Raw genomic sequence first — 24030 nt, forward strand, 5'->3', positions numbered from 1 at the left:
CCATGATAACCCCTAGCCTTCTGTGCCACCATGATAACCCCTGGCCTTCTGTGCCACCATGATAACCCCTGGCCTTCTGTGCCACCATGATAACCCCTGGCCTTCTGTGCCACCATGATAACCCCTAGCCTTCTGTGCCACCATGATAACCCCTGGCCTTCTGTGCCACCATGATAACCCCTGGCCTTCTGTGCCACCATGATAACCCCTGGCCTTCTGTGCCACCATGATAACCCCTGGCCTTCTGTGCCACCATGATAACCCCTGGCCTTCTGTGCCACCATGATAACCCCTGGCCTTCTGTGCCACCATGATAACCCCTGGCCTTCTGTGCCACCACGATAACCCCTGGCCTTCTGTGCCACCATGATAACCCCTGGCCTTCTGTGCCACCATGATAACCCCTGGCCTTCTGTGCCACCATGATAACCCCTGGCCTTCTGTGCCACCATGATAACCCCTGGCCTTCTGTGCCACCATGATAACCCCTGGCCTTCTGTGCCACCATGATAACCCCTGGCCTTCTGTGCCACCATGATAACCCCTGGCCTTCTGTGCCACCATGATAACCCCTGGCCTTCTGTGCCACCATGATAACCCCTGGCCTTCTGTGCCACCATGATAACCCCTGGCCTTCTGTGCCACCATGATAACCCCTGGCCTTCTGTGCCACCATGATAACCCCTGGCCTTCTGTGCCACCATGATAACCCCTGGCCATCTGTGCCACCATGATAACCCCTGGCCTTCTGTGCCACCATGATAACCCCTGGCCTTCTGTGCCACCACGATAACCCCTGGCCTTCTGTGCCACCATGATAACACCTGGCCTTCTGTGCCTCCATGATAACCCCTGGCCTTCTGTGCCACCATGATAACCCCTGGCCTTCTGTGCCACCATGAAAACCCCTGGCCTTCTGTGCCACCATGATAACCCCTGGCCTTCTGTGCCACCATGATAACCCCTGGCCTTCTGTGCCACCATGATAACCCCTGGCCTTCTGTGCCACCATGATAACACCTGGCCTTCTGTGCCACCATGATAACACCTGGCCTTCTGTGCCACCATGATAACACCTGGCCTTCTGTGCCACCATGATAACCCCTGGCCTTCTGTGCCACCATGATAACACCTGGCCTTCTGTGCCACCATGATAACCCCTAGCCTTCTGTGCCACCATGATAACACCTGGCCTTCTGTGCCACCATGATAACCCCTGGCCTTCTGTGCCACCATGATAACCCCTGGCCTTCTGTGCCACCATGATAACCCCTAGCCTTCTGTGCCACCATGATAACCCCTGGCCTTCTGTGCCACCATGATAACACCTGGCCTTCTGTGCCACCATGATAACCCCTGGCCTTCTGTGCCACCATCCCAGCGTCTCTAGTCCCCCATAAGGTGACCTCCTACTACTGCCTTATGTCCCCCTTACGTTATCTCAATATTTTGTGATGCAGTCATACATGGAACTGGTGACATACCCTGGCATGTACGCTGACACTCTTATCTTCTGCTGACAGATAGCGATCAATTAGCTATCTGGCGTATCATTCGGATGGCGGCGTTTCCATGGTGTCACCAACTTTCAGAGCATCCAAAGGGGAAGGAAGAAAGGCGAAGGGATGGAAGGAGAAGGAAGGAGAGAAGCGAACGAGAAGGAAGAAAGAAATGTTTTCATTTTCTAAGTGTATGATTCAACCCTTATTGCTACTACTACAAACTACTGCTACTACTACTACTACTACTACTACTACTACTACTACTACTGTTACCACAACTACTACTACTACTGCTAATTCGAGTACAATGAATAATAATCATTATTCATACCTGATTGCCGTTTCCCGCTTGAGCGAGGTAGCGCGAGGAACAGACGAAGGAAAGCCGCATCCCCTTACGTCCAATCTCTAGCTGTCATGTGAAATGCACCGAAACCACCGCTCCCTATTTACGTCCACACCGCACAGATCTCTCCATGGTTTACCCAGGACGCTTCACATGTCCTGGTTAAGTCCAAAGACAACAACGTGCTGTTAATACTATGTTCAGTTGGAATATAAAGTATTTTAGTTATATTATTAAGGGGACGAAAGAAACATTTTGTGTATTTGTTTAGCGGTGCTGGGATGGTATTTCCTGGATGTGGTGTGTGTGTGTGTGTGTGTGTGTGTGTGTGTGTGTGTGTGTGTGTGTGTGTGTGTGTGTGTGTAAGCCAAGAAGGGGAACACCAAGTTGTTGTGTTGAAGATGGAGTGAGGCGTCCTGGCCTTCATCCCAAGGTGGTGATCCGGTGAAGTATGTCTGAAGGGACAGGGTGGACAGTAAGTAGACAGAGTGGACAGTAAGTAGACAGAGTGGACAATTAGTAGACAGAGTGGACAGTAAGTAGACAGAGTGGACACTAAGTAGACAGAGTGGTCAGTAAGTAGACTGAGTGGACAGTAGATGAAGCGACCTGTCAAGGATCGTGAGGAGAGGGAAGGATGTGAGGGAGGGAGGGAGTCCAGGGTTGTCTGTGTTGGCCGGGCAGGAAGACTGCCTTGCACATTCAGTGACACGTCTGTGTGTAGGACCTGTGTACAGACATATGAGCAGTGGGTCTGTCTGTGTACCTGAGTGAGCAAACAGACTCGTTGGCAGTAAAGTCGTCAATAATGAGCTATGATGTCATTTCTTGCATGGAACTGATACATTAATTTATATATATATATATATATATATATATATATATATATATATATATATATATATATATATATACAAGGACATGCTCTAATGACGTGTGTGTGTGTGTGTGTGTGTGTGTGTGTGTGTGTGTGTGTGTGTGTGTGTGTGTGTGTGTGTGTGTCCTTGAACTGTGACGTGACAGCACACATTGCCACTTCACATCCACTTCGTTTCTCTCATTTCCTTACATTCTTGATATTAATTCTTGATTTGATCTTTTTCTCCCAGTTCGAAACTTAATTGCATTTCTGAGATGCTGTTTGTAGACTTCATACACACAGACACAGACACACACACACACAAACACACACACACACACACACACCCTGCTCATTACCGTAGTAATTACTTCAAACAATTAAAAAAGGTACACATAATTAACAGATCCATTACATCTTGTGGTCCCTGTTCGTTCTCTATATTGTGGCCCCTGTTCGTTCTCTAGTTCTCTATATTGTGGCCCCTGTTCGTTCTCTAGTTCTCTATATCGTGGCCCCTGTTCGTTCTCTAGTTCTCTATATCGTGGCCCCTGTTCGTTCTCTAGTTCTCGTGCACCATAGGGTCGTAACCGTCGTGCACCATAGGGTCGTACCGTCGTGCACCATAGGGTCGTAACCGTCGTGCACCATAGGGTCGTACCGTCGTGCACCATAGGGTCGTACCGTCGTGCACCATAGGGGTCGTACCGTCGTGCACCATAGGGGTCGTACCGTCGTGCACCATAGGGTCGTACTTTGTCGTGCACCATAGGGTCGTACCGTCGTGCACCATAGGGGTCGTACCGTCGTGCACCATAGGGTCGTACCGTCGTGCACCATAGGGTCGTACTTTGTCGTGCACCATAGGGTCGTACCGTCGTGCACCATAGGGTCGTACCGTCGTGCACCATAGAGTCGTACCGTCGTGCACCATAGGGGTCGTACCGTCGTGCACCATAGGGTCGTAACCGTCGTGCACCATAGGGTCGTACCGTCGTACACCATAGGGTCGTACCGTCGTGCACCAGGGGTCGTACCGTCGTGTACCTCAAGGGTCGTCCCGTCGTGCACCATAGGGTCGTACCGTCGTGCACCATAGGGTCGTACTTTGTCGTGCACCATAGGGTCGTACCGTCGTGCACCATAGGGTCGTACCGTCGTGCACCATAGAGTCGTACCGTCGTGCACCAAAGGGTCGTACCGTCGTGCACCATAGGGGTCGTACCGTCGTGCACCATAGGGTCGTACCGTCGTGCACCAGGGGTCGTACCGTCGTGTACCTCAAGGGTCGTCCCGTCGTGCACCATAGGATCGTACCGTCGTGCACCATAGGGGTCGTACCGTCGTGCACCATAGGGGGTCGTACCCTCGTGTACCATAGGGTCGTACCGTCGTGTACCATAGGGGTCGTACCGTCGTGCACCAGGGGTGAGTTACAGACGACAGAAAACGTTCCGTAATGTGTCAGAGCATTTCGCACAGGGACGCTATCAACGATCTCATGTCGTCGCTTCGTTTGTCGTTCGGAGAAAGAAATTTCAATTCATTTTTTGGTATGAAGGATTTTTAAATCGATTCCGTTGCTGTTTTGTTTCGTGCTCCCCCCCTCCCCCCCCCCCCCCCCCCGCCCGCCCGCCCCGCCGCCTGGATGCAAAAAAAATATATATCCAGTTGCCATTTAACACTGGCTGAAGAGTTGTCGTCTGTATATACTGATGTGTGGCACGTGCCATGTTGAGTATGTTGGCAAACTGTGGTACGTGCCATGTTGGGTATGTTGGCAGCCATGTGGTACGTGCCATGCTGGGTATGTTGGCAGCCATGTGGCGTGTGGAATGTTGGATATGTTGGCAGCCATGTGGCATGTGGAATGTTGGGTAATGTTGGCAGCCATGTGGTACGTGCCATGTTGAGCATGTTGGCAGCCATGTTGGCAGCCATGTTGGGCATGTTGGTAGCTGTGTACCAGCCTCCAAGTCCCTACAGAGTATGCTGACCACACGCCTATGTCGGCAAGAGAACCAACACAGTCAGCCCCCCAGGCACCAGATCCTCACTCTGTGTGTGTGTGTGTGTGTGTGTGTCACAAGAGAACAATGCTGTTCTTGCAGAACACCTCACGACAGTCGAAAGTCGTCCACTGACGTAGTCCAGTGCAACGAGAACATTTCCCCCCCCCCCCCCTTTACAGACCTTTTGATACACACGTAAAATACTGAACTCAACCAAACACCTTGTGGGTGTGGGTGGGTCTATCCCTGAACCGATCCTTCGCTCATTCTATCCACACACGTCCCTCACTCCTCGACTCCTTCCGTCAGATTTCGTCCTCCCCAAACGCCATGACCTCAAAAAGGCACCTCACGTCGCCCCTGGTCATCACCATTCACTGCAAGAGCCGGCCGCCCTCCAGATAGCAAAAAAAAATACCACGTATACACTGATCACCCCCCTACGCGTCGCCACCTGGCCACGTCTTCAACTCCAATCGAAAAATCTTACAAATCAATTACATCGGGACTGTGATCGTGTCCCGCCGGGCTGACAGCGTCCTTCCGAGACGCGGGTGACGACAATACGTGCAGGGGGGGGGGGGGGGGGGGGGATGCGGACGGCAACAAGAACTTGATTCAGTGGGAGAAAATCGCGTCGCAAGACGCGTCCATTAAGGACAGCTTCAAATTGGTTCTTGTCTGTCTGTCGAGGGTGCGTGGGCCTCCCTCCCTCCCTCTCTCTCCCCCGAAGACAGGCCTTTAGAACGGCCGTCTTGTCTTGTGCTGGTCAAGGCCTGTGTGTGTGTTGGGGGAGGGAGGAGGTGAGGTGCGGTGGAGACGAGGTGCTGTACAGGAGTGTAAACTGGTGCTCAGGTATAGCCAGGGTGGATGGTCCTCCTTAACACGAGTTAGAAGATAGGGCCGCACGGCCAGGGGGGAGGACCCACTAACTTGCCCCAGACCCCAATAATAACTATCCCCGTTTACGAGTCCTGAGCCGAGTTATCCCAGCCAGTTATGTGGAGCAGAACTACTACTACTACCGGTAATTCTGGCTGGTAATCGACCTCGAGCAATACCAGGCTGGCCTACCCATACACCAGGCACCAGGCAATCTATCAGTGGGACGCGACGGGAAAATAATTGAGATAGATACCTTGAGTTAATTATCTATTGTGGTTGTGAAATCAAGGACGCCATCTTGGAATGCCGATGACACACACACACACACACACACACACACACACACACACACACCAGTCCCTCCCTGATGAACATCCCCCTAAGTTCTCTGCGAGTCGAACTGGTTCTTCCATCACAGTCTTGTGTCCTCGTGCACCAGAACGCGACAGGAATTCCTTCTGAGTGTATCACGTACGTGGCGTATGTGTAGTGAGTATGCAGTGGTGTGTGTGTGTGTGGGTAGTGTGTATGCAGTGGTGTATGGAGTGGTGTGTGTGTGTAGTGGGTATGCAGTGGTGTGTGTAGTGGTGTGTACTGGTCTAGGAAGATGTCTGAAGGACCTTCTTCACGAGCCTCGGGGAAGCCGTTGAAGACAAACACAACATTGTGGCGCCTTAATTACTCCTGTCCCCTCCAGGTAACAGGGAGAGTCGCGTCGGCGGGGGCTGGAGCAACGTGATGACCCTCGTCTGGAAAGCTCGAAACTTAACAGCTTAGTCGGTTGGGGCGCAGGAGGAGGAGGAGGAGGAGGAGGAGGAGGAGGAGGAGGAGGAGGAGGAGGAGGGAGGGACGGAGGAGGAGCAACTGCCATGAGAGGGCGAATTTGGGGACCTGTTGCTACGAGGGCCACCGAGGGAGGGGTGGTGGAGCGGAGGAACCTTCCCCACCAGCAGGTCCAACCTGCCACTAGGCTCAACACCTGAGGCAGAACTGATGCAGGGTGGTGATGGACTGGAGTGGAGGAGGAGGTTGGTCTACTACCAGGCTGGAGGCCCACCTGGGACTGGAGGAGGAGCATGGCGTCGCTGCCGAGTAGGAGGCCCACTTGGTACTGGAGGAGCAGCCTGGCCAGGCTGGAGGCCCACCTGGGACTGGAGGAGCAGCCTGGCCAGGCTGGAGGCCCACCAGGGACTGGAGGAGCAGCCTGACCAGGTTAGAGGCCCACTTGGGTCTGGAGGAGCAGCCTGGCCAGGCTGGAGGCCCACCAGGGACTAGAGGAGCAGCCTGGCCAGGCTGGAGGCCCACCAGGGACTGGAGGAGCAGCCTGGCCAGGCTGGAGGCCCACCTGGGACTGGAGGAGCTGCAGCCTGGCTAGGCTGGAGGCCCACCTGGGACTGGAGGAGCTGCAGCCTGGCTAGGCTGGAGGCCCACCTGGGACTGGAGGAGCTGCCTGCCTAGGCTGGAGGCCCACTTGGGACTGGAAGAGCTGCAGCCTGGCCAGGCTGGAGGCCCACCTGGGACTGGAGGAGCAGCCTGGCTAGGCTGGAGGCCCACTTGGGACTGGAGGAGCTGCAGCCTGGCCAGGCTGGAGGCCCACCTGTGAAGTAGAGATAGAAGCCTATACTGAGCAGGAGGTGCGGGGCGACGCGTCGCTCCCGGTACCGTCGTTAGCGCCCGTGGGTCACACTGCCTGAGATGGAGTCGCGGATGAGGGGCAGCGGGAGTCGTCCCTCGGTCGTGGGTCGCTCAGTGTGTGTGTGTGTGCACTCAAGGTCAGCAAGTTATAAACTTCATCGAGTTTAGGACACGTGTTGCCGAGGCTTGTGCTTCCCCCCCCCCCTCTCTTCCCCCTCCCCCCCATGTCAACACGCCGGACACACGACACATCAACACGACCCTCTCTGTGTTCCACCAGGGCAGTAACGACCACCTAACTACCTCGTTAAGGAGGTCCTGACGTGTGGTACACACACACACACACCCAGGGTTCGTGTCTTGGGTTAATCCCCCTCCCACCCAAGCAACTCTGAGGGGTGGAGGAGACACAGGGAGGAAGGGAAGGGAGAAACACACACACACACACACACACACACACACACACACACACACACACACACACACACACCACCTCCCCCAGAACAAGTATTCGATACAAAGTTGGCTAATGTTGCTTTGCTGGACGAGACGCCCTCACCCTCCACTCACTAGCACGTCTTATGAGGCCTTCTCTCCTCCCTCCCTCCTCCTCCCCCTCCCTCCCTTCCCCACTCTCTTTTTTTTTTTTTATTCTAAACGCTTCACAAACAGAGGCGGCCAAGTTTTCGTCTGTCTATCCAATCAGCGTCAGGAATGCAGCTGAATTTCAGGCGAGAGAGTGTTTGGTGGTTTTGTTTACACATCGCCCGCTGGGGGCTACAGGATTAGGTTATTTGTGTTTGATATTAATCTTTAGAACATGAGTTGACTGCTAATATCATTTGTGTGTGTGTGTGTGTGTGTGTGTGTGTGTGTGTGTGTGTGTGTGTGTGTGTGGGGCAGCAGCAGAGGGAGGGGTAAAAAGGGGAGGGAGGGAGGGAGGAAGGAGGGGAGCCGGTGACCTCCGCTGCTCACGTGACTCCGGGTCCATGACCTCGACCTTTGGCACCACTACCCATAGCCCTCGGGTGTGCCCCGGACACTCTCTCTCTCTCTCTCTCTCTCTCTCTCTCTCTCTCTCTCTCTCTCTCTCTCTCTCTCTCTCTCTCTCTCGCGAAAGACTGCGTGCTCCACCCGTGTCTAATTCCGCTGGTCTCAGGGATATCGATCTATCTGTTTACCAGTATGTCAACACCAGTTGGTGTGGGCTGTCTTGGTGGTCACCCACACCACACACCACACCACACACCAGTCATCACACACCACACCACACACCACACCACACACCAGTCACCACACACCACACCACACACCACACCACACACCAGTCACCACACACCACACCATACACCACACCACACACCAGTCACCACACACCACACCACACACCACACCACACACCACACCACACACCAGTCACCACACACCACACCACACACCAGTCACCAACATTCCTACATGACACACGTACATACGTTCGCTTTCCTCATGAATATTCAATGTCTCGTCGTGAAATTTCTCATTATCATACCGCTCCTCATTATCATACCGCTCCACTACTTGAACCTTAAAGGATCTTTTCTTATTTAATTACTCGGTGAAATTGCTCTTCGTTGAATTTTATCCAGTTCGTCTCTGGTCAACGACAGAGACTGCCTAAAAATTAGCCCATTCCCCCCCACACTCCTCTCATCACCCAGCTACCTCATTCTGGTGGGGTTTGTGACTGAATCTCCAACATGATCTGTGTTACGCATGACAATCTCCACCAACGTGATCTGTGTTACGCATGATAATCTCCACCAACATGATCTGTGTTACGCATGACAATCTCCACCAACGTGATCTGTGTTACGCATGATAATCTCCACCAACATGACCTGTGTTACGCATGATAATCTCCACCAACATGACCTGTGTTACACATGACAATCTCCACCAACATTATCTGTATATCACAGATATATTGACTTTCCCTCCTGCAATACCTTTTAATTCCTGTTTTGTCATTTCATCTTACATACAACTGTGGTTTATTATGTCTCAATAAAATCCACAATACATAATACAGCACCCAATCATATTCCTTGTGTTGAGAGACAGTCATGTGGTGTTGAAGTTAACCAGGAACCGCGTCTGTATACTCACACCTGGTACGCACATATAATTTGCATTTCCACGAATTAATTTACTCTGTTGTTTGAGTTTAAGTTTCTTGGTTTCTTCTCCGTAACATCCTTTCGTTTAATGCGTATGACGTCAGACGTGCAGGTCCACAGCGTCTTGGCTGCAACTTTGGTCCTCTCTTGTGTAACGGCCAGAGACACATGTGTACACCATATATATATATATATATATATATATATATATATATATATATATATATATATATATATATATATATATATATGTATATATATATATATATATATATATATATATATATATATATATATATATATATATATATATATATATATGTATATATACACTCTCTCGTGACGTCTTCAGTTAATCATCCTTTATTGTATGTGGAGGCGGATGAGGCGCATGTGGGGGATGAGATGCATGTGGGGGAGGAAGTGTATGTGGGGGAGGAGGCGTATGTGGGGGATGGGGTGTATGTGGGGGATGGGGTGTATGTGGGGGATGGGGTGTATGTGGGGGATGGGGTACATGTGGGGAATGAGGTACATGTGGGGGATGGAGTGTATGTGGGGGATGGTGTGTATGTGGGGGATGAGGTGTATGTGGGGGATGAGGTGTATGTGGGGGATGGGGTGTATGTGGGAAAGGGGGTGTATGTGGGGGAGGAGGTGTATGTGGGGGATGGGGTGTATGTGGGAAAGGGGGTGTATGTGGGGGGAATAAAAATGATTGGTCCTCGGCTTCGCGCCACTATTTCAAGGTCTCTCTGGTGTTACCATGTCCTCCTCCGCGACCTGGCTGGACGGAGGTAAGTGATGGTTTCCTCATCATAATACACCAACGTCTGCTCATCCACGTAACTCGTACTTCCTGAGGTGAACACTGGCTCAACCTGGCCATGTCCTCTCTCTCTCTCTCTCTCTCTCTCTCTCTCTCTCTCTCTCTCTCTCTCTCTCTCTCTCTCTTCTCTCCTGAGCCGAGTCATCTCAGCTGTTTGGTGTCGTCTGCTTTTGTTTACATCTGAGAAATAATACGATTGGACTCTCTCTCTCTCTCTCTCTCTCTCTCTCTCTCTCTGTTATTACTCACTTCCTCTTCACGTATCATTTCCTCTCCCTTCATTCCACGTCGTGTGTACGATGTTATTGTATCGCTCCGATTCCTTTTTTTTGTAATCTTTCCACCTCCCTGACCCACTGCGGCCATACACTTCGCTATCTTCTCTTTCTCTCTCTCTTCTGTATTTTCATGATTCTTTCCTACTGTCTCCCGCTGGTACAGAGCCTTCCACATTTTCCTTCCTTTCTGGGTGACTGTTGTCATGTTGGTCACTGTCCTGTTCATGGTGTGTGAGGGCAAGTTCACCTCGTGTAGTTCGCTGACGTCAACAGGTACTGTGTATAACCTCTCCTCTTCCCTGTCCATACAGTATACTGTAGGTTGTAGTCACTTCCGTGTCCATACAGTAGGTTGTAGTCACTTCCGTGTCCATACAGTAGGATGTAGTCACTTCCGTGTCCATACAGTAGGATGTAGTCACTTCCGTGTCCATACCAGTAGGATGTAGTCACTTCTGTGTCCATACAGTAGGTGATAGTCACTTCCGTGTCCATACAGTGGGATGTAGTCACTTCCGTGTCCATACAGTGGGATGTAGTCACTTCCGTGTCCATACAGTGGGATGTAGTCACTTCCGTGTCCATAACAGTAGGTTGTAGTCACTTCCGTGTCCGTACAGTAGGTGATAGTCACTTCCGTGTCCATAACAGTAGGATGTAGTCACTTCTGTGTCCATAACAGTAGGATGTAGTCACTTCCGTGTCCGTACAGTAGATAGTAGTCACTTCTGTGTCCATACAGTGGGATGTAGTCACTTCCGTGTCCGTACAGTAGATAGTAGTCACTTCTGTGTCCATACAATAAGCTGTACTTGCCTCCATCCTGCTCCTTGCTACTGTATAAGATTTATTTCCCTAACTTCGTTCATGACACGGGAAAGCCACAAGACCTGGTGGGTGTATGACCAGGTTACCTGTTGCAGGGAAGATGGGGAGGCGAGTAGGAGGAGGGGAGAGGATGTAGGCTGGGGGGTGAGAGGCAGGGTGAGGGAGGAGAGGAGTCATGAGACGGCCTCATGTGGGAGAGGGATCGTCCTCATCACATCCTCACTCACCAGGGAGTGGAGAGGGAGGGAGGGCTTCCACGAATGTGAATGTCCCCTACGAAAGTGCCCCAGGGTGGAGGGTGCCCCACCCCTGTATGATGCCCCAGGGTGGAGGGTGCCCCACCCGTATGATGCCCCAGGGTGGAGGGTGCCCCACCCCTGTATGATGCCCCAGGGTGGAGGGTGCCCCACCCGTATGATGCCCCAGGGTTGACGGTGCCCCCCATCCTGTATGGTGCCCCATGGAGGGGGCCGGTCCCCCAGGATGGACGGTGCCCCACCCCTGTATGATGCCCCAGGATGGAGGGTGCCCCATCCGTATGATGCCCCAGGGTGGACGGTGCCCCCCATCCTGTATGGTGCCCTAGGGTGGACGGTGCCCCGGTCCCCGAGGATGGGCGGTGCCCCCCGACCCCTGTATGGTGCCCCAGGGTGGAGAGTGCCCCACTACAAGGCCACAGGGTGCCTGCTGTGGCCTCGGGGGAGGGAGCAGCGTCGCACCTTGAGTGTTGGCTGACACTGATGTCCCCCCTCCTCTACCTCCCAGCGGCCCACCCAGCCAAGGCCCCCGCCCTCCCTCACCACCTCACCACCACCCTCCTCCTCCTTAATTCCCTCATCAATATCACCTCATCTTTATCTGCCTCGCCGCCCCTCCTCGTCCACCTGGCCTCGACACTCACACACACACACACACACATCTAAGTTTGTTATCACGTGGCGTCGGCCCCAGTGTTGATAAATATAGATACAGCCACGTGTATAAGTAGGTACAGATGGGAATACAGATGTTAGTGTAGATATAGACGACCTGTTGCACACACTCACGAAGGCCGACATCTTCAAATTCAAAGTGCGGTCTCTCTCTCTCTCTCTCTCTCTCTCTCTCTCTCTCTCTCTCTCTCTCTCTCTCTCTCTCTCTCTCTGTATCTATCTATCTATCTATCTATCTATCTATCTAACTATCCATCCATCTATCTATCTATCTATCTATCTAACTATCCATCCATCTATCTATCTATCTATCTATCTATCTATCTATATATATATATATATATATATATATATATATATATATATATATATATATACATATATACTTGTAATAGCAAGGACACTTATACAGTCCCTCACACACACACACACACACACACACACACACACAAATAATACCTTAAACCTTTCCCAGATCTTCTGGACATTAAGGCAGTTTAGCAGAGCATAATACACTTGATCCTGGACGTGCGCGATGGAATGGTGTGTGTGTGTGTGTGTGTGTAGGGGGGGGGGGGTGTCCTCACAGCTGGGTCCCCCCCCCCCCCACCCCTCCCCAACCCAGGGCTACGTCTGCTTTGTGCGTTTGTTTGTGCTTGAGTCCTGCTGCTACCTCGGCCTGCTTTCGGTTCGTGTGTGTGTGTGTGTGTGTGTGTGTGTGTGTGTGTGTGTGTGTGTGTGTGTGTGTGTGTGTGTGTGTTGTCTGGTTGCTGCGTCCATCTGCCTTCAGCGTCTGCTTCTTCAAGCGTTTCCTTGGTTGACTCGTCTGGTTCTGCTTCCTACTGGCAAGTACTTTCCTGCTTACGTCCTCTGCTTCTGCTTGTCTCTGCTTGCGTTGAACGCCCTCCCTGCCTGTCTCTGCTTGCGTTGAACGCCCTCCCTGCCAGTCTCTGCTTGCGTTGAACGCCCTCCCTGCTTGTCTCTGCTTGCGTTGAACGCCCTCTTTGCTTATCTCTGCTTGCGTTGAACGCCCTCTCTGCTTGTCTCTGCTTGCGTTGAACACCCTCCCTGCATGTCCCTGCATGCGTTGAACATCCTCCCTGCATGTCCCTGCATGCGTTGAACACCCTCCCTGCACGTCCCTGCATGCGTTGAACACCCTCCCTGCATGCGTTGAACACCCTCCCTGCATGTCCCTGCATGCGTTGAACATCCTCCCTGCATGTCCCTGCATGCGTTGAACACCCTCCCAGCCCACACGCGTGATTTGCATTTCTTGTTTGTTTATGAACACATCTGATTTTTGTTTTGTTGGATCTTTTCAAGTCGTGTTTTTATATCATTTCCTCGTTCTTTGTCTTTGTTAGTGTTGTCAATTGTCTGTTTCTGTCTTTGTCAGCTGTCGGTATGTTGACAGTTGTGCTTTCTCGTGTTTTCTTCTGTCGTTGTTTATGCTTTCATTTACATTTCATCCCCTCCTCTTCGGTATATAGGTGTTTGTAATGCACGTGTATTTGTTTGCCTGTAATGCACGTGTATGTGTTTGCTTGTAATGCACGTGTATTTGTTTGCTTGTAATGCACGTGTATTTGTTTGCCTGTAATGCACGTGTATGTGTTTGCTTGTAATGCACGTGTATTTGTTTGCTTGTAATGCACGTGTATGTGTTTGCGATAATGCACGTGTATGTGTTTGCTTGTAATGCACGTGTATGTGTTTGCGCTAATGCACGTGTATGTGTTTGCTCGTAATACACGTGTATGTGTTTGCTTGTAATACACGTGTATATGTTTGCTCGTAATACACGTGTATGTGTTTGCTTGTAATACACGTGTATGTGTTTGCCTGTAATGCACGTGTATGTGTTTGCTTGTGGCGTTCGTGTGTACAGCGAGGCAGGCTGGCGGGCAGGCTGGGCCGGAATGGCCTGGGTGTGTGTGTGTGTGTGTTAGAGGCTCGCTGCCCCCCCCCCCCTCCCCCCCATCCTCCAGCCCTCAAGAAAGACTGGAAGAACTTCGAGAGAGTCGGGCGGAGGGGAGGGGCGGGGAGGGGGGCCTCTCCGGCGGCGGGAGATATGATGATGAGAGAGACAGTGAAGGTGTTGCTTCTTCGGGTCTCTCTCTCTCTCTCTCTCTCTCTCTCTCTCTCTCTCTCTCTCTCTCTCTCTCTCTCTCTCTCTCTCCTGAGCGAGTCACCAGGGTCGGACAATGGCCATTACTGTCACCGACACACCTGCTCCGGGCGCGTCAGGTCCTTGTTGTTGCGACTGCCAATACTGTTACCTTCCCCTCCCTTCCCTCCTCTCTCCCTCCTCCTCCTCCTGTGTGTGTGTGTGTGTGTGTGTGTGTGTGTGTGTGTGTGTGTGTGTGTGGGTCATTATCTACTTCTACCGCGCGCGGGGAGGGAGTTCTACACTCGTGTGGTGGGGAGTGGCGGCCCCCCATCACTTGAACGATGCTGTCTTCCCTAACATGATCCTTCCTTTAATCCACCTTAGGTCCTGTGGCTCCTGTATCCCCTTCAGGAGGACTGGTCGCTCTCTACGCCATCACGGTCCATCCAAAATCTAAAGGTCATTGATCAGGTCACCCCCTACTCTTCTCTCCGTGGTGGGCACAGAGAAGGCCTCTTCTCTCCGGATGCCGGTGCCGTCTTCGCTCCCTCCCTCTCGACTTTATATGTCTCTTTAGTTCCCTTGTGTTATCCTGAAGTGTGGCGACCGACCAAACCCAAGGAAGCACATTCGACCTTCAGCCTAAACGCAGGATGTGAACAGCGTCTCCCACATTTACTGACCCATGTACTACAACGATACGCTAATCATCATCTATCAACAGAGGGCGCACCGGCCCCCCGCCCAATTCCTACCGGTTGATCTAGCATCTTAATCGGCCTGTCATGTGGCTCAGTGTCAAATGCTCTCTGGCTGTCTGGGTGGAGACACTGAGCCCACCTTTCTCTCTGGTCCAATACAGAGCTCACTCTTTCGTGGAAATACAAAAAACTTGTTACGTATAAACTTCTTGGAACTATGTTGCGTCTCCTTATGGGAATTCATCCTCGGCAGGAGGTCATCCATTTGTTTTCTGACTATCTCCTCCAGCAGCTGACAGACCACACCCGTCCAGCAGACGGACCCGTAGCTCAACACATCTTCTCTGTCTCCTTTCTTATAAAGAGGCACGACTTTTGCTTTTTTTTTTATTCCACACTCTTTTGGCCATCTGTCTTCTTCCAGTGAGATCTTGGGTAGTAGTTCACGGAGGTTTGTCAAATGGATCTGCCCACAACACGTGTGGTCAAATTAAATCAAGACTATGAGTCCTCTATGGTTAAGACCCCTTAGCATTCTGTTGTTCTTTTTCGTAAATGTTTCAATGCTCTCTAAGACGTTTTCCCGTGTGTGTGTGTGTGTGTGTGTGTGTGTGTGTGTGTGTGTGTGTGTGTGTGTGTGTGAAACTATACCATTATTCACCACTTCTCATTTATCTTCGTACGTACCCACATCCTCCTCCCCCTTCCTAAGCATGTCCCATATCCTTTCGTTCATCATCCCCCCCTCCCTCTAACTTAAACCAAGGGCGAAGGAGATACGTGACGCCCCACCTTGAAAATTCCCAGATTGCTTCATCACAAAATCCATCTCAGTCTGTCGCACACACCACACACACACACACACACACACACACACACACACACACACACACACACGAAGCACCAGAAACCATCTCAAGGCTGGCGTGGTGTAAGGGAGTAACCATCTCCTTCAATCCTGTGGGTTCCGAATAAAAAAAAGGCTTCTTCCTGTCTAGACTGCGAGGGTGATCTACCTCCCCCACTGGGGAGGGGCTGAGAGGGAGGTGAGGTGAGGTGAGGTGAGGCTGGACCTCCACCTGGAGGAACCTGCCATGAACACACGTACACGGACGACGGTCACCACGGATGCAAACGGTGCTGGAGGGGCGCTCCGTACGGTGAGGGGCAGTGGGCCGGCCACTACCCGTAAGGACAAGCTCTAGAGCACCTAGGAGTATATAGGAGCACCAAGGAGTATACAGGAGCACCTAGGAGTATATAGGAGCACCTAGGAGTATACAGGAGCACCTAGGAGTATATAGGAGCACCTAGGAGTACCTAGGAGTACATACGAGTACCTAGGAATACAAATGAGTACCTAGCACGACCGAGGAGTACACAAGAGTACACGAGGCAGACTGGGGGTGGACACGAGCGAGAGGGACCTGGTAAGGGAGAGGACTACAGGGAGAGGGCTACAGGGAGAGGGCTGCAGTGAGAGGGCTGCAGTGAGAGGGCTGCAGGGAGAGGACTGCAGGGAGAGGGCTGCAGGGAGGGGGCTGCAGGGAGAGGGCTACAGGAGAGGGCTGCAGTGAGAGGGCTGCAGGGAGAGGGCTTCAGGAAGAGGGCTGCAGGGAGAGGACTTTAGAAAGAGGGCTGCAGGGAGAGGACTTCAGGGAGAGGGATGCAGGGAGAGGGCTTCAGGGAGAGGGCTGCAGGGAGAGAACTTCAGGGAGAGGGATACAGGGAGAGAACTTCAGGGAGAGGGCTACAGTGAGAGGGCTGCAGGGAGAAGGCTGCAGGGAGAGGGCTTCAGGAAGAGAGCTGCAGGAAGAGGACAGCCAGGATATACATTAGAAAACCGAGAGAGTCTGGAGGGAACATGATTGCAGCCATCAGTTCCTTTGGTGAATTTCAAGAAGATGAAACTCAGAAATTCCCAGGAACTAGGACGAATCAGCCAACCAGATCACATGAGATGGTAACCAAGACGTCGGGAAATACAGGAAGGAAATACATGTCACAGACGAAACAGATGAATAATGGAACAAACTTAGTGATGAGAAGATGAATGGAAAGATGAATGGAATGATTAAAACTATACAGTGTGATAAGAGATACACAGATGAACTCAATCACTGTGAAATTACATTTAAATACATAAAGAACTGGTATTCACACACACACACACACACACACACACACACACACACACACAAGGACCTCCGTGGTGTTGTGGTTAACGTCACTGACCATGAGTCACCACGGGCCAGCCTGAGGTCAGACTCGCATGGGTTCGAACCCCGGGCGCGGCAGTTGGCCCACACCCATCCCAGGGGTTCATCCTCCTCCCCTCAGCGCTGGTCGATACATGGGTACCAGGCACGCACACACACACACACGGTACACCCAGGCGTCGGGGCACCAGGAGGGTACAATTCTCTCCCCACAACACACCAATAAGAAATGACACAAGCAGTACATAGTGATCCCCCCCATCAGGAGATGGTCAGGGGAGGGCGTCCATGATGGACCATACTGCTGGTACCCATGGGAGACGCACTGACCTGCCAGAGATTAAGAGGGACGAGTTATGGCTGGGCTGAGGACTTACCTCCTCCCCTCTCTCCGCCACTCCTCCCTTACCTCCTCCCCTCTCTCCGCCACTCCCCTCCAAGCTGCCACCACCAGGGGTAAGGTAAGGGAGAGCACTGAGGACCGTGACAACCAGCCTTCCTACTGCCAACACCAAGGGTAAGGGGAGGAGAGCACTGAGGACCGTGACAACCAGCCCTCCTACTGCCAACACCAGGGGTAAGGGGAGGAGAGCACTGAGGACCGTGACAACCAGCCCTCCTACTGCCAACATCAAGGGTAAGGGGAGGAGAGCACTGAGGACCGTGACAACCAGCCTTCCTACTGCCACCACCAGGGGTAAGGGGAGGAGAGCACTGAGGACCGTGACAACCAGCCCTCCTACTGCCAACATTAAGGGTAAGGGGAGGAGAGCACTGAGGACCGTGACAACCAGCCCTCCTACTGCCAACATCAAGGGTAAGGGGAGGAGAGCACTGAGGACCGTGACAACCAGCCCTCCTACTGCCAACATCAAGGGTAAGGGGAGGAGAGCACTGAGGACCGTGACAACCAGCCCTCCTACTGCCAACATCAAGGGTAAGGGGAGGAGAGCACTGAGGACCGTGACAACCAGCCCTCCTACTGCCAACATCAAGGGTAAGGGGAGGAGAGCACTGAGGACCGTGACAACCAGCCCTCCTACTGCCAACATCAAGGGTAAGGGGAGGAGAGCACTGAGGACCGTGACAACCAACCCTCCTACTGCCAACATCAAGGGTAAGGGGAGGAGAGCACTGAGGACCGTGACAACCAGCCCTCCTACTGCCAACACCAGGGGTAAGGGGAGGAGAGCACTGAGGACCGTGACAACCAGCCTTCCTACTGCCAACACCAAGGTAAGGGAGAGCACTGAGGACCGTGACAACCAGCCCTCCTACTGCCAACATCAAGGGTAAGGGGAGGAGAGCACTGAGGACCGTGACAACCAGCCCTCCTACTGCCAACACCAGGGGTAAGGGGAGGAGAGCACTGAGGACCGTGACAACCAGCCTTCCTACTGCCAACACCAAGGTAAGGGAGAGCACTGAGGACCGTGACAACCAGCCCTCCTACTGCCAACATCAAGGGTAAGGGGAGGAGAGCACTGAGGACCGTGACAACCAGCCCTCCTACTGCCAACATCAAGGGTAAGGGGAGGAGAGCACTGAGGACCGTGACAACCAGCCCTCCTACTGCCAACATCAAGGGTAAGGGGAGGAGAGCACTGAGGACCGTGACAACCAACCTTCCTACTGCCAACATCAAGGGTAAGGGGAGGAGAGCACTGAGGACCGTGACAACCAGCCCTCCTACTGCCAACACCAGGGGTAGGAGAGCACTGAGGACCGTGACAACCAACCTTCCTACTGCCAACATCAAGGTAAGGGAGAGCACTGAGGACCGTGACAACCAACCTTCCTACTGCCAACATCAAGGTAAGGGAGAGCACTGAGGACCGTGACAACCAACCTTCCTACTGCCAACATCAAGGGTAAGGGGAGGAGAGCACTGAGGACCGTGACAACCAACTCTCCTACTGCCAACACCAGGGTAAGGGAGAGCACTGAGGACCGTGACAACCAACCTTCCTACTGCCAACATCAAGGGTAAGGGGAGGAGAGCACTGAGGACCGTGACAACCAGCCCTCCTACTGCCAACACCAGGGTAGGAGAGAGAGCGCGCTGACGACCGTGACGACCAACTGCCAACCTGTTGGTCGAGGGTGGCAGACACCTGGGGTTCTCAAGATACACAAGATGGTGGAAGGTTGTGGTCTACCCCAGACCACAGGTAGCCAAGATGGTAGAAGGAGACAACATCAGAGCAGCGTACGCCTGCAGGAAGGCCCACTGGAGAATAGGGTGGAAGATGACAGCATTCGGAAATGCGAAAAAGGAAACAACATCATTTCGAAACAAGAGGGTGACTTAACGAGAGAGTTCTAAGCTCTACTCCTCCCCTCCTGTATCCACACACACACACACACACACACACACACATAATAACCAAGTCCACCAGCTCGGCCACACGTCTTAAGACCTCAAAGTAAACTTAGCCTCCAGAGTACACTCGTTGGGTAGGTTTGGATGACAGCTCCGCTCACCACAATATACCACCCTCGCTCACATAGGTGGGTGTACCACACGTGAGGCAGGGAGGAGGGGATTGGCAGCGGTGGTGGAGGTGGGAGGTGATGGTGGAGGTGGCGGGGAGGGGAGAAGGGTGATCGCTTGGAGGGTGGTTGAGGAGGGTGGTTGAGAGAGGGAGGGTGGGGGTATGATTTTGGGGGGAGGGGAGGTCACAGGCAAGCAAGGTTGCCAGCTTCCCGCTACTTTACACCGAGACCGAGGCAGTTCTCGCCTCGTTAGGCAGATCAATTCGAGTAAACTGGTGGTTCGCAGGTAAAGCACCTCATTAGGGAGACAGTGTTTACCCTGACACACACGTGTGAGGGGCGAGGAGAGCCAGGGAGAGGCTGGGAGTTGGGTGGCAGGGAGGGATAGCGGCTCGCTCTCGCCCTCCCTCCCTCCCTCCCGCGCAGGGTGCAGCGCCTCGACCTGTGGCACTCCTTACCAGAACCGCCGCCCGGCCGCCCACACCCGCCTCGCCCAGCCGCCCACCAGGTCTCCACACGCCACCTACAACACAGCCCAGCTAACCCCGACGCCCACCCGCCAGGTCTGCACACCACGCTCGCTTCTGATAAACTTGAATTACGGTATTGTGTTGGCTGACTGTCGACTGGTGCTAGACCAGTCTGACTGGCTCTGACTGTGTGCGTGTGTGTGTGTGTGTGTGTGTGTGTGTGTGTGTGTGTGTGTGTGTGCGACTGTGAACGTCATGTTCAGGTGAGGTAGGTAGTGTTGGGAGAAGACATGGGAACCAGCTGCTGTGGGTGCCTCTCTCTTCTTCTTCCTCTTCTTATCATTATCATTATTATCATTACTATTATCATTATCATTCCTCCTCCTCCTCCTCTTCCTCTTCCTTCTCCTTCTTCCCTCTCTTCTCCCTCCTCCGCCTGTGGCAACCCCAGGCTCCCTGCTCCAGCTGACAGGTGGCATCTGTTAACCTCTGGTTCGTCTTGTGTTACAGGGTCGTCCGAGACCATCCTTATTACGCAGTGTCCACGACAACGAGCTCCTCCCAGGCCTTCCCACCAGCTTCTCCAACCCCTGACGACAGTCTCTCCAACACCTGGTACTCGTCCTGCCGTCTCTCCAACAACTGGTGTTCGTCCCATCGTCTCTCCAACACGTGAAACTCGCCCCACCGTCTCTCCAACACCTAGTACTCGTTCTGCCGTCTCTCCAACACCTGGTACTCGTCCCACCGTCTCTCCGACACCTGGTACTCGCCCCACCGTCTCTCCGACACCTGGTACTCGTCCCACCGTCTCTCCGGCACCTGGTAATCGTCCCATCGTCTCTCCAACATCTGGCGGCCATCCGAGCGCTTTTCGGCCCAACCAGAACCTCGCCTCACCGTCGAACCAGACATCACCAGGACCGACCCCCACCTGGCCCTGAGGCCCTGGGACATGTGAACCCATCACTCTCGTGTCCTCATTCCCTCACCAGCCTCATGAGTCATGTGACTCCTGGGAGCCCACGCCAAACTGATACTCGATAGACAGGAAGTGGTCTCACGTGAGCGACTTCAGATGATCATATAAGCAGAGCCTCGAAGGCAACGGATCCCACATACAAAGACTCGGCGGCGGCGACTGAAGGCAAGAAACCCTAAGTGTCGAACCCTGAACACCATGTGAAGTGCAAGTGGCACCTGTAGATACCCAGTGGAAAATACATACGAAGGTGTGATTACGATTTGAAGGTGAAGAGACGGAACGCATCTGAGGCACACACTGTGATGGCACACAGCTGTTACGACAGACACTGACAAGGTGTGTAGGACGATCGTCTCTTATCACAGAACATCACAGGATACAGTGTCGCTGATCGCATCTCCTGCCAGGCACGTAAAAGTCCGCAGAGAACTGGTGTCGCCAAAGAGGTTTTCAAATCGCCCGGGTTCCTCCAGAGGGAAGGGACACTCCCGTCGACGTCCCTCACACTCCCGTCGACGTCCCTCACACTCCCGTCGACGTCCCCTCAAACTCCCGTCGACGTCCCCTCACACTCCCGTCGACGTCCCCTCACACTCCCGTCGACGTCCCTCACACTCCCGTTGACGTCCCTCACACTCCCGTCGACGTCCCCTCAAACTCCCGTCGACGTCCCCTCACACTCCCGTCGACGTCCCTCAAACTCCCGTCGACGTCCCTCACACTCCCGTCGACGCCCCTCACACCAGGAAGTCTTCCCTGTTGTCGCTAAGGGTCCCGGGAAGGTCAGCTCCCCACGACCACAGTCAGCTGATAGGATTGTCAGCCTTGGCTGACGCGAGGCACCGGCAGCACTCCTGGTAGTGTCATCTGTTGGGAGAGGGTCACCTGTCGGCAGGGTCAACTGTCTGACGTGTCAGTAGTCGAGTGTCGACTGTTGGAAGTGTCAGTAGTCGAGCGTCGACTGTTGGAAGTGTCAGCTGTCGGGTGTCAACTGCTGGAAGTGTCAGTACTTAGGTGTCAACTATTGAAAGTGTGAGCAGTTGGGTGTCAACTGTTGGAAGTGTCAGTAGTTGGGTGTCAACTGCTTAAAAGTGTCTTGTTGTGCCAACTGTTGGCAGTGTGGTCCCAGTGCTGCTACCTCAGGCATCAGGGTCTCTGTGAGCGATCAGAAGACCATCACCTCCTGGAACGACCCCTATAGCTTCTAGGACGACCCTTGGGCCTCTAGGACGACCCTAGGGCCTCTGTGACGACCCTACAACTCCTGAGGCGGACCGGACCGGACCTCCGGATAACCTCCTCCTTCCTCCTCCTCCTCCTCCTTCCTCCTCCTCAGCGAGGTCAGCTTACAAGAGGGGCGCCTTTGCTGACCACCAAACCCCCCCAGACATTGCCGTGGCAGCAGTGATCGCCAGCCTTTAGGAGCGTCAGCTACCGCCAGGAGCTAAGAGTGAAGAAGAGCACCAGCCGCCAGGAGCGCTGGGAGCTAAGAGAGCCACCAGGTGCTAGGAGGCAGAGCAGCAGCTAGGATGCGACGGGAGTGCAGGCTACAGGTGGTGGTGGTGGTGGTGATGTTGGCGACGATCCTCCACCTCTGCCAGGCCTGGCGCACCGACCGACGTGAGTACCCGACCCACCCTAGTGTTCCTCATTACTCGTACTCTTCTCATGTCTCATTTGTCGTGCCTTTTGTTCTAACCAGCGCCTCATGCCTCTCACCCCTAACCCGACCTGGTCTAAGTGATACACACACACACATTCACACACACACACTCACACTCACACACACACACACACACACACCTCATTCATGCATGATCTGTATCTCATCTCACTCACACCTTCCTCATGTTTTCGAACCTCATTCATTCTTTCCTCACGCCCCATTCCTCTCTCTTTCCCAGACCTTCCCTCACACCTCATGCCCGCCTCATCTCCCAACATACGCAACTTTCCCTCATAATATGAGGCAGGATGACTTCACCTTCTCCTCCTCATGAAGAAACATATCTAACTTCATTATCTCTTTCCTGACGAAGCAATTCTTCCTCCAGTACCTGTCTGCAGGTTTCATATTCCTTCCTTCATTACGTGTTTTCCCTAGGCATTCCTTCCTTCATCACCTGTCTGTTGCCTGACCATTCCTTCCTTCATCACCTGTCTGTTGCCTGACCATTCCTTCCTTCACGCGCCGTCTGCTGGCTGGGTTACCATCCTCGCTGATCATGTGAGCCACATAACAACAACTTAGTGAACAATGGTGAACAGACGACGTGGCATAATGCACCGAGCGGGGTGTGTGTTGACGAGAGGAAAACCCAACCTCTCGCACTCAGCATTCCCCGAGTTTGCTTCTGGGGTCCCTGGGAGAGAGAGAGAGAGAGAGAGAGAGAGAGAGAGAGAGAGAGAGAGAGAGAGAGAGAGAGAGAGAGCTATGTTGTTTTCAGCTCGAGAGATGATTCCTGCGGGAAATCATCCACACACCCCACCCCTAGAAAACGACATATTGTCCCGGCCAGACTTTGAAAATGTAGGGAACTACAAAGTGATTCTCTCTCTCTCTCTCTCTCTCTCTCTCTCTCTCTCTCTCTCTCTCTCTCTCTCTATCTCTCTCTCTCTCTCTCTCTCTCTCATAGCAGGTACACTCTTCCCTACACAGGAGGAAGGCAAAGCAAAAATATCATTATCATTATTATCATTATTTCCGTGTATAAGAGAGACTCCAGCAGACTGGTCATTATTACCCTTCAAGACGAGGGGGACAGAAGAAAGACATCCATG

The 24030-nt window shown here is 52.9% G+C and overlaps 2 protein-coding genes across 9 annotated transcripts in view; one reads left to right on the forward strand and one right to left on the reverse strand.

Moving 5' to 3' along the window:
• Positions 1–24030, reverse strand: part of LOC139766498 (uncharacterized) — a 193174-nt gene that overhangs the window by 39558 nt on the left and 129586 nt on the right. For both annotated transcript variants that reach the window (XM_071695160.1, XM_071695159.1), the window contains one exon: positions 1834–2006. The gene's annotated coding sequence lies outside the window, so the exon portion shown is untranslated. The remainder of the gene's footprint in view (positions 1–1833; positions 2007–24030) is intronic.
• Positions 1–24030, forward strand: part of LOC139766501 (cysteine-rich secretory protein 2-like) — a 54216-nt gene that overhangs the window by 19435 nt on the left and 10751 nt on the right. For 6 of the 7 annotated variants that reach the window (XR_011716911.1, XR_011716908.1, XR_011716910.1 and 3 more), the window contains exons 1-2: positions 20200–20357; positions 20775–22869. Coding sequence is in view for 3 of the 7 variants with exons in the window: in XM_071695167.1 (XP_071551268.1) it covers positions 22779–22869 (91 nt within the window). In the remaining 4 variants the exon portion in view is untranslated. Of the gene's footprint in view, positions 1–20199; positions 20358–20774; positions 22870–24030 lie in introns of those variants that run through there. The other variant, XR_011716909.1, reaches the window with a different exon arrangement.

This window comes from Panulirus ornatus, chromosome 58 (genome assembly GCF_036320965.1).
Source record: "Panulirus ornatus isolate Po-2019 chromosome 58, ASM3632096v1, whole genome shotgun sequence".
NCBI classification, from domain to species: domain Eukaryota; kingdom Metazoa; phylum Arthropoda; class Malacostraca; order Decapoda; family Palinuridae; genus Panulirus; species Panulirus ornatus.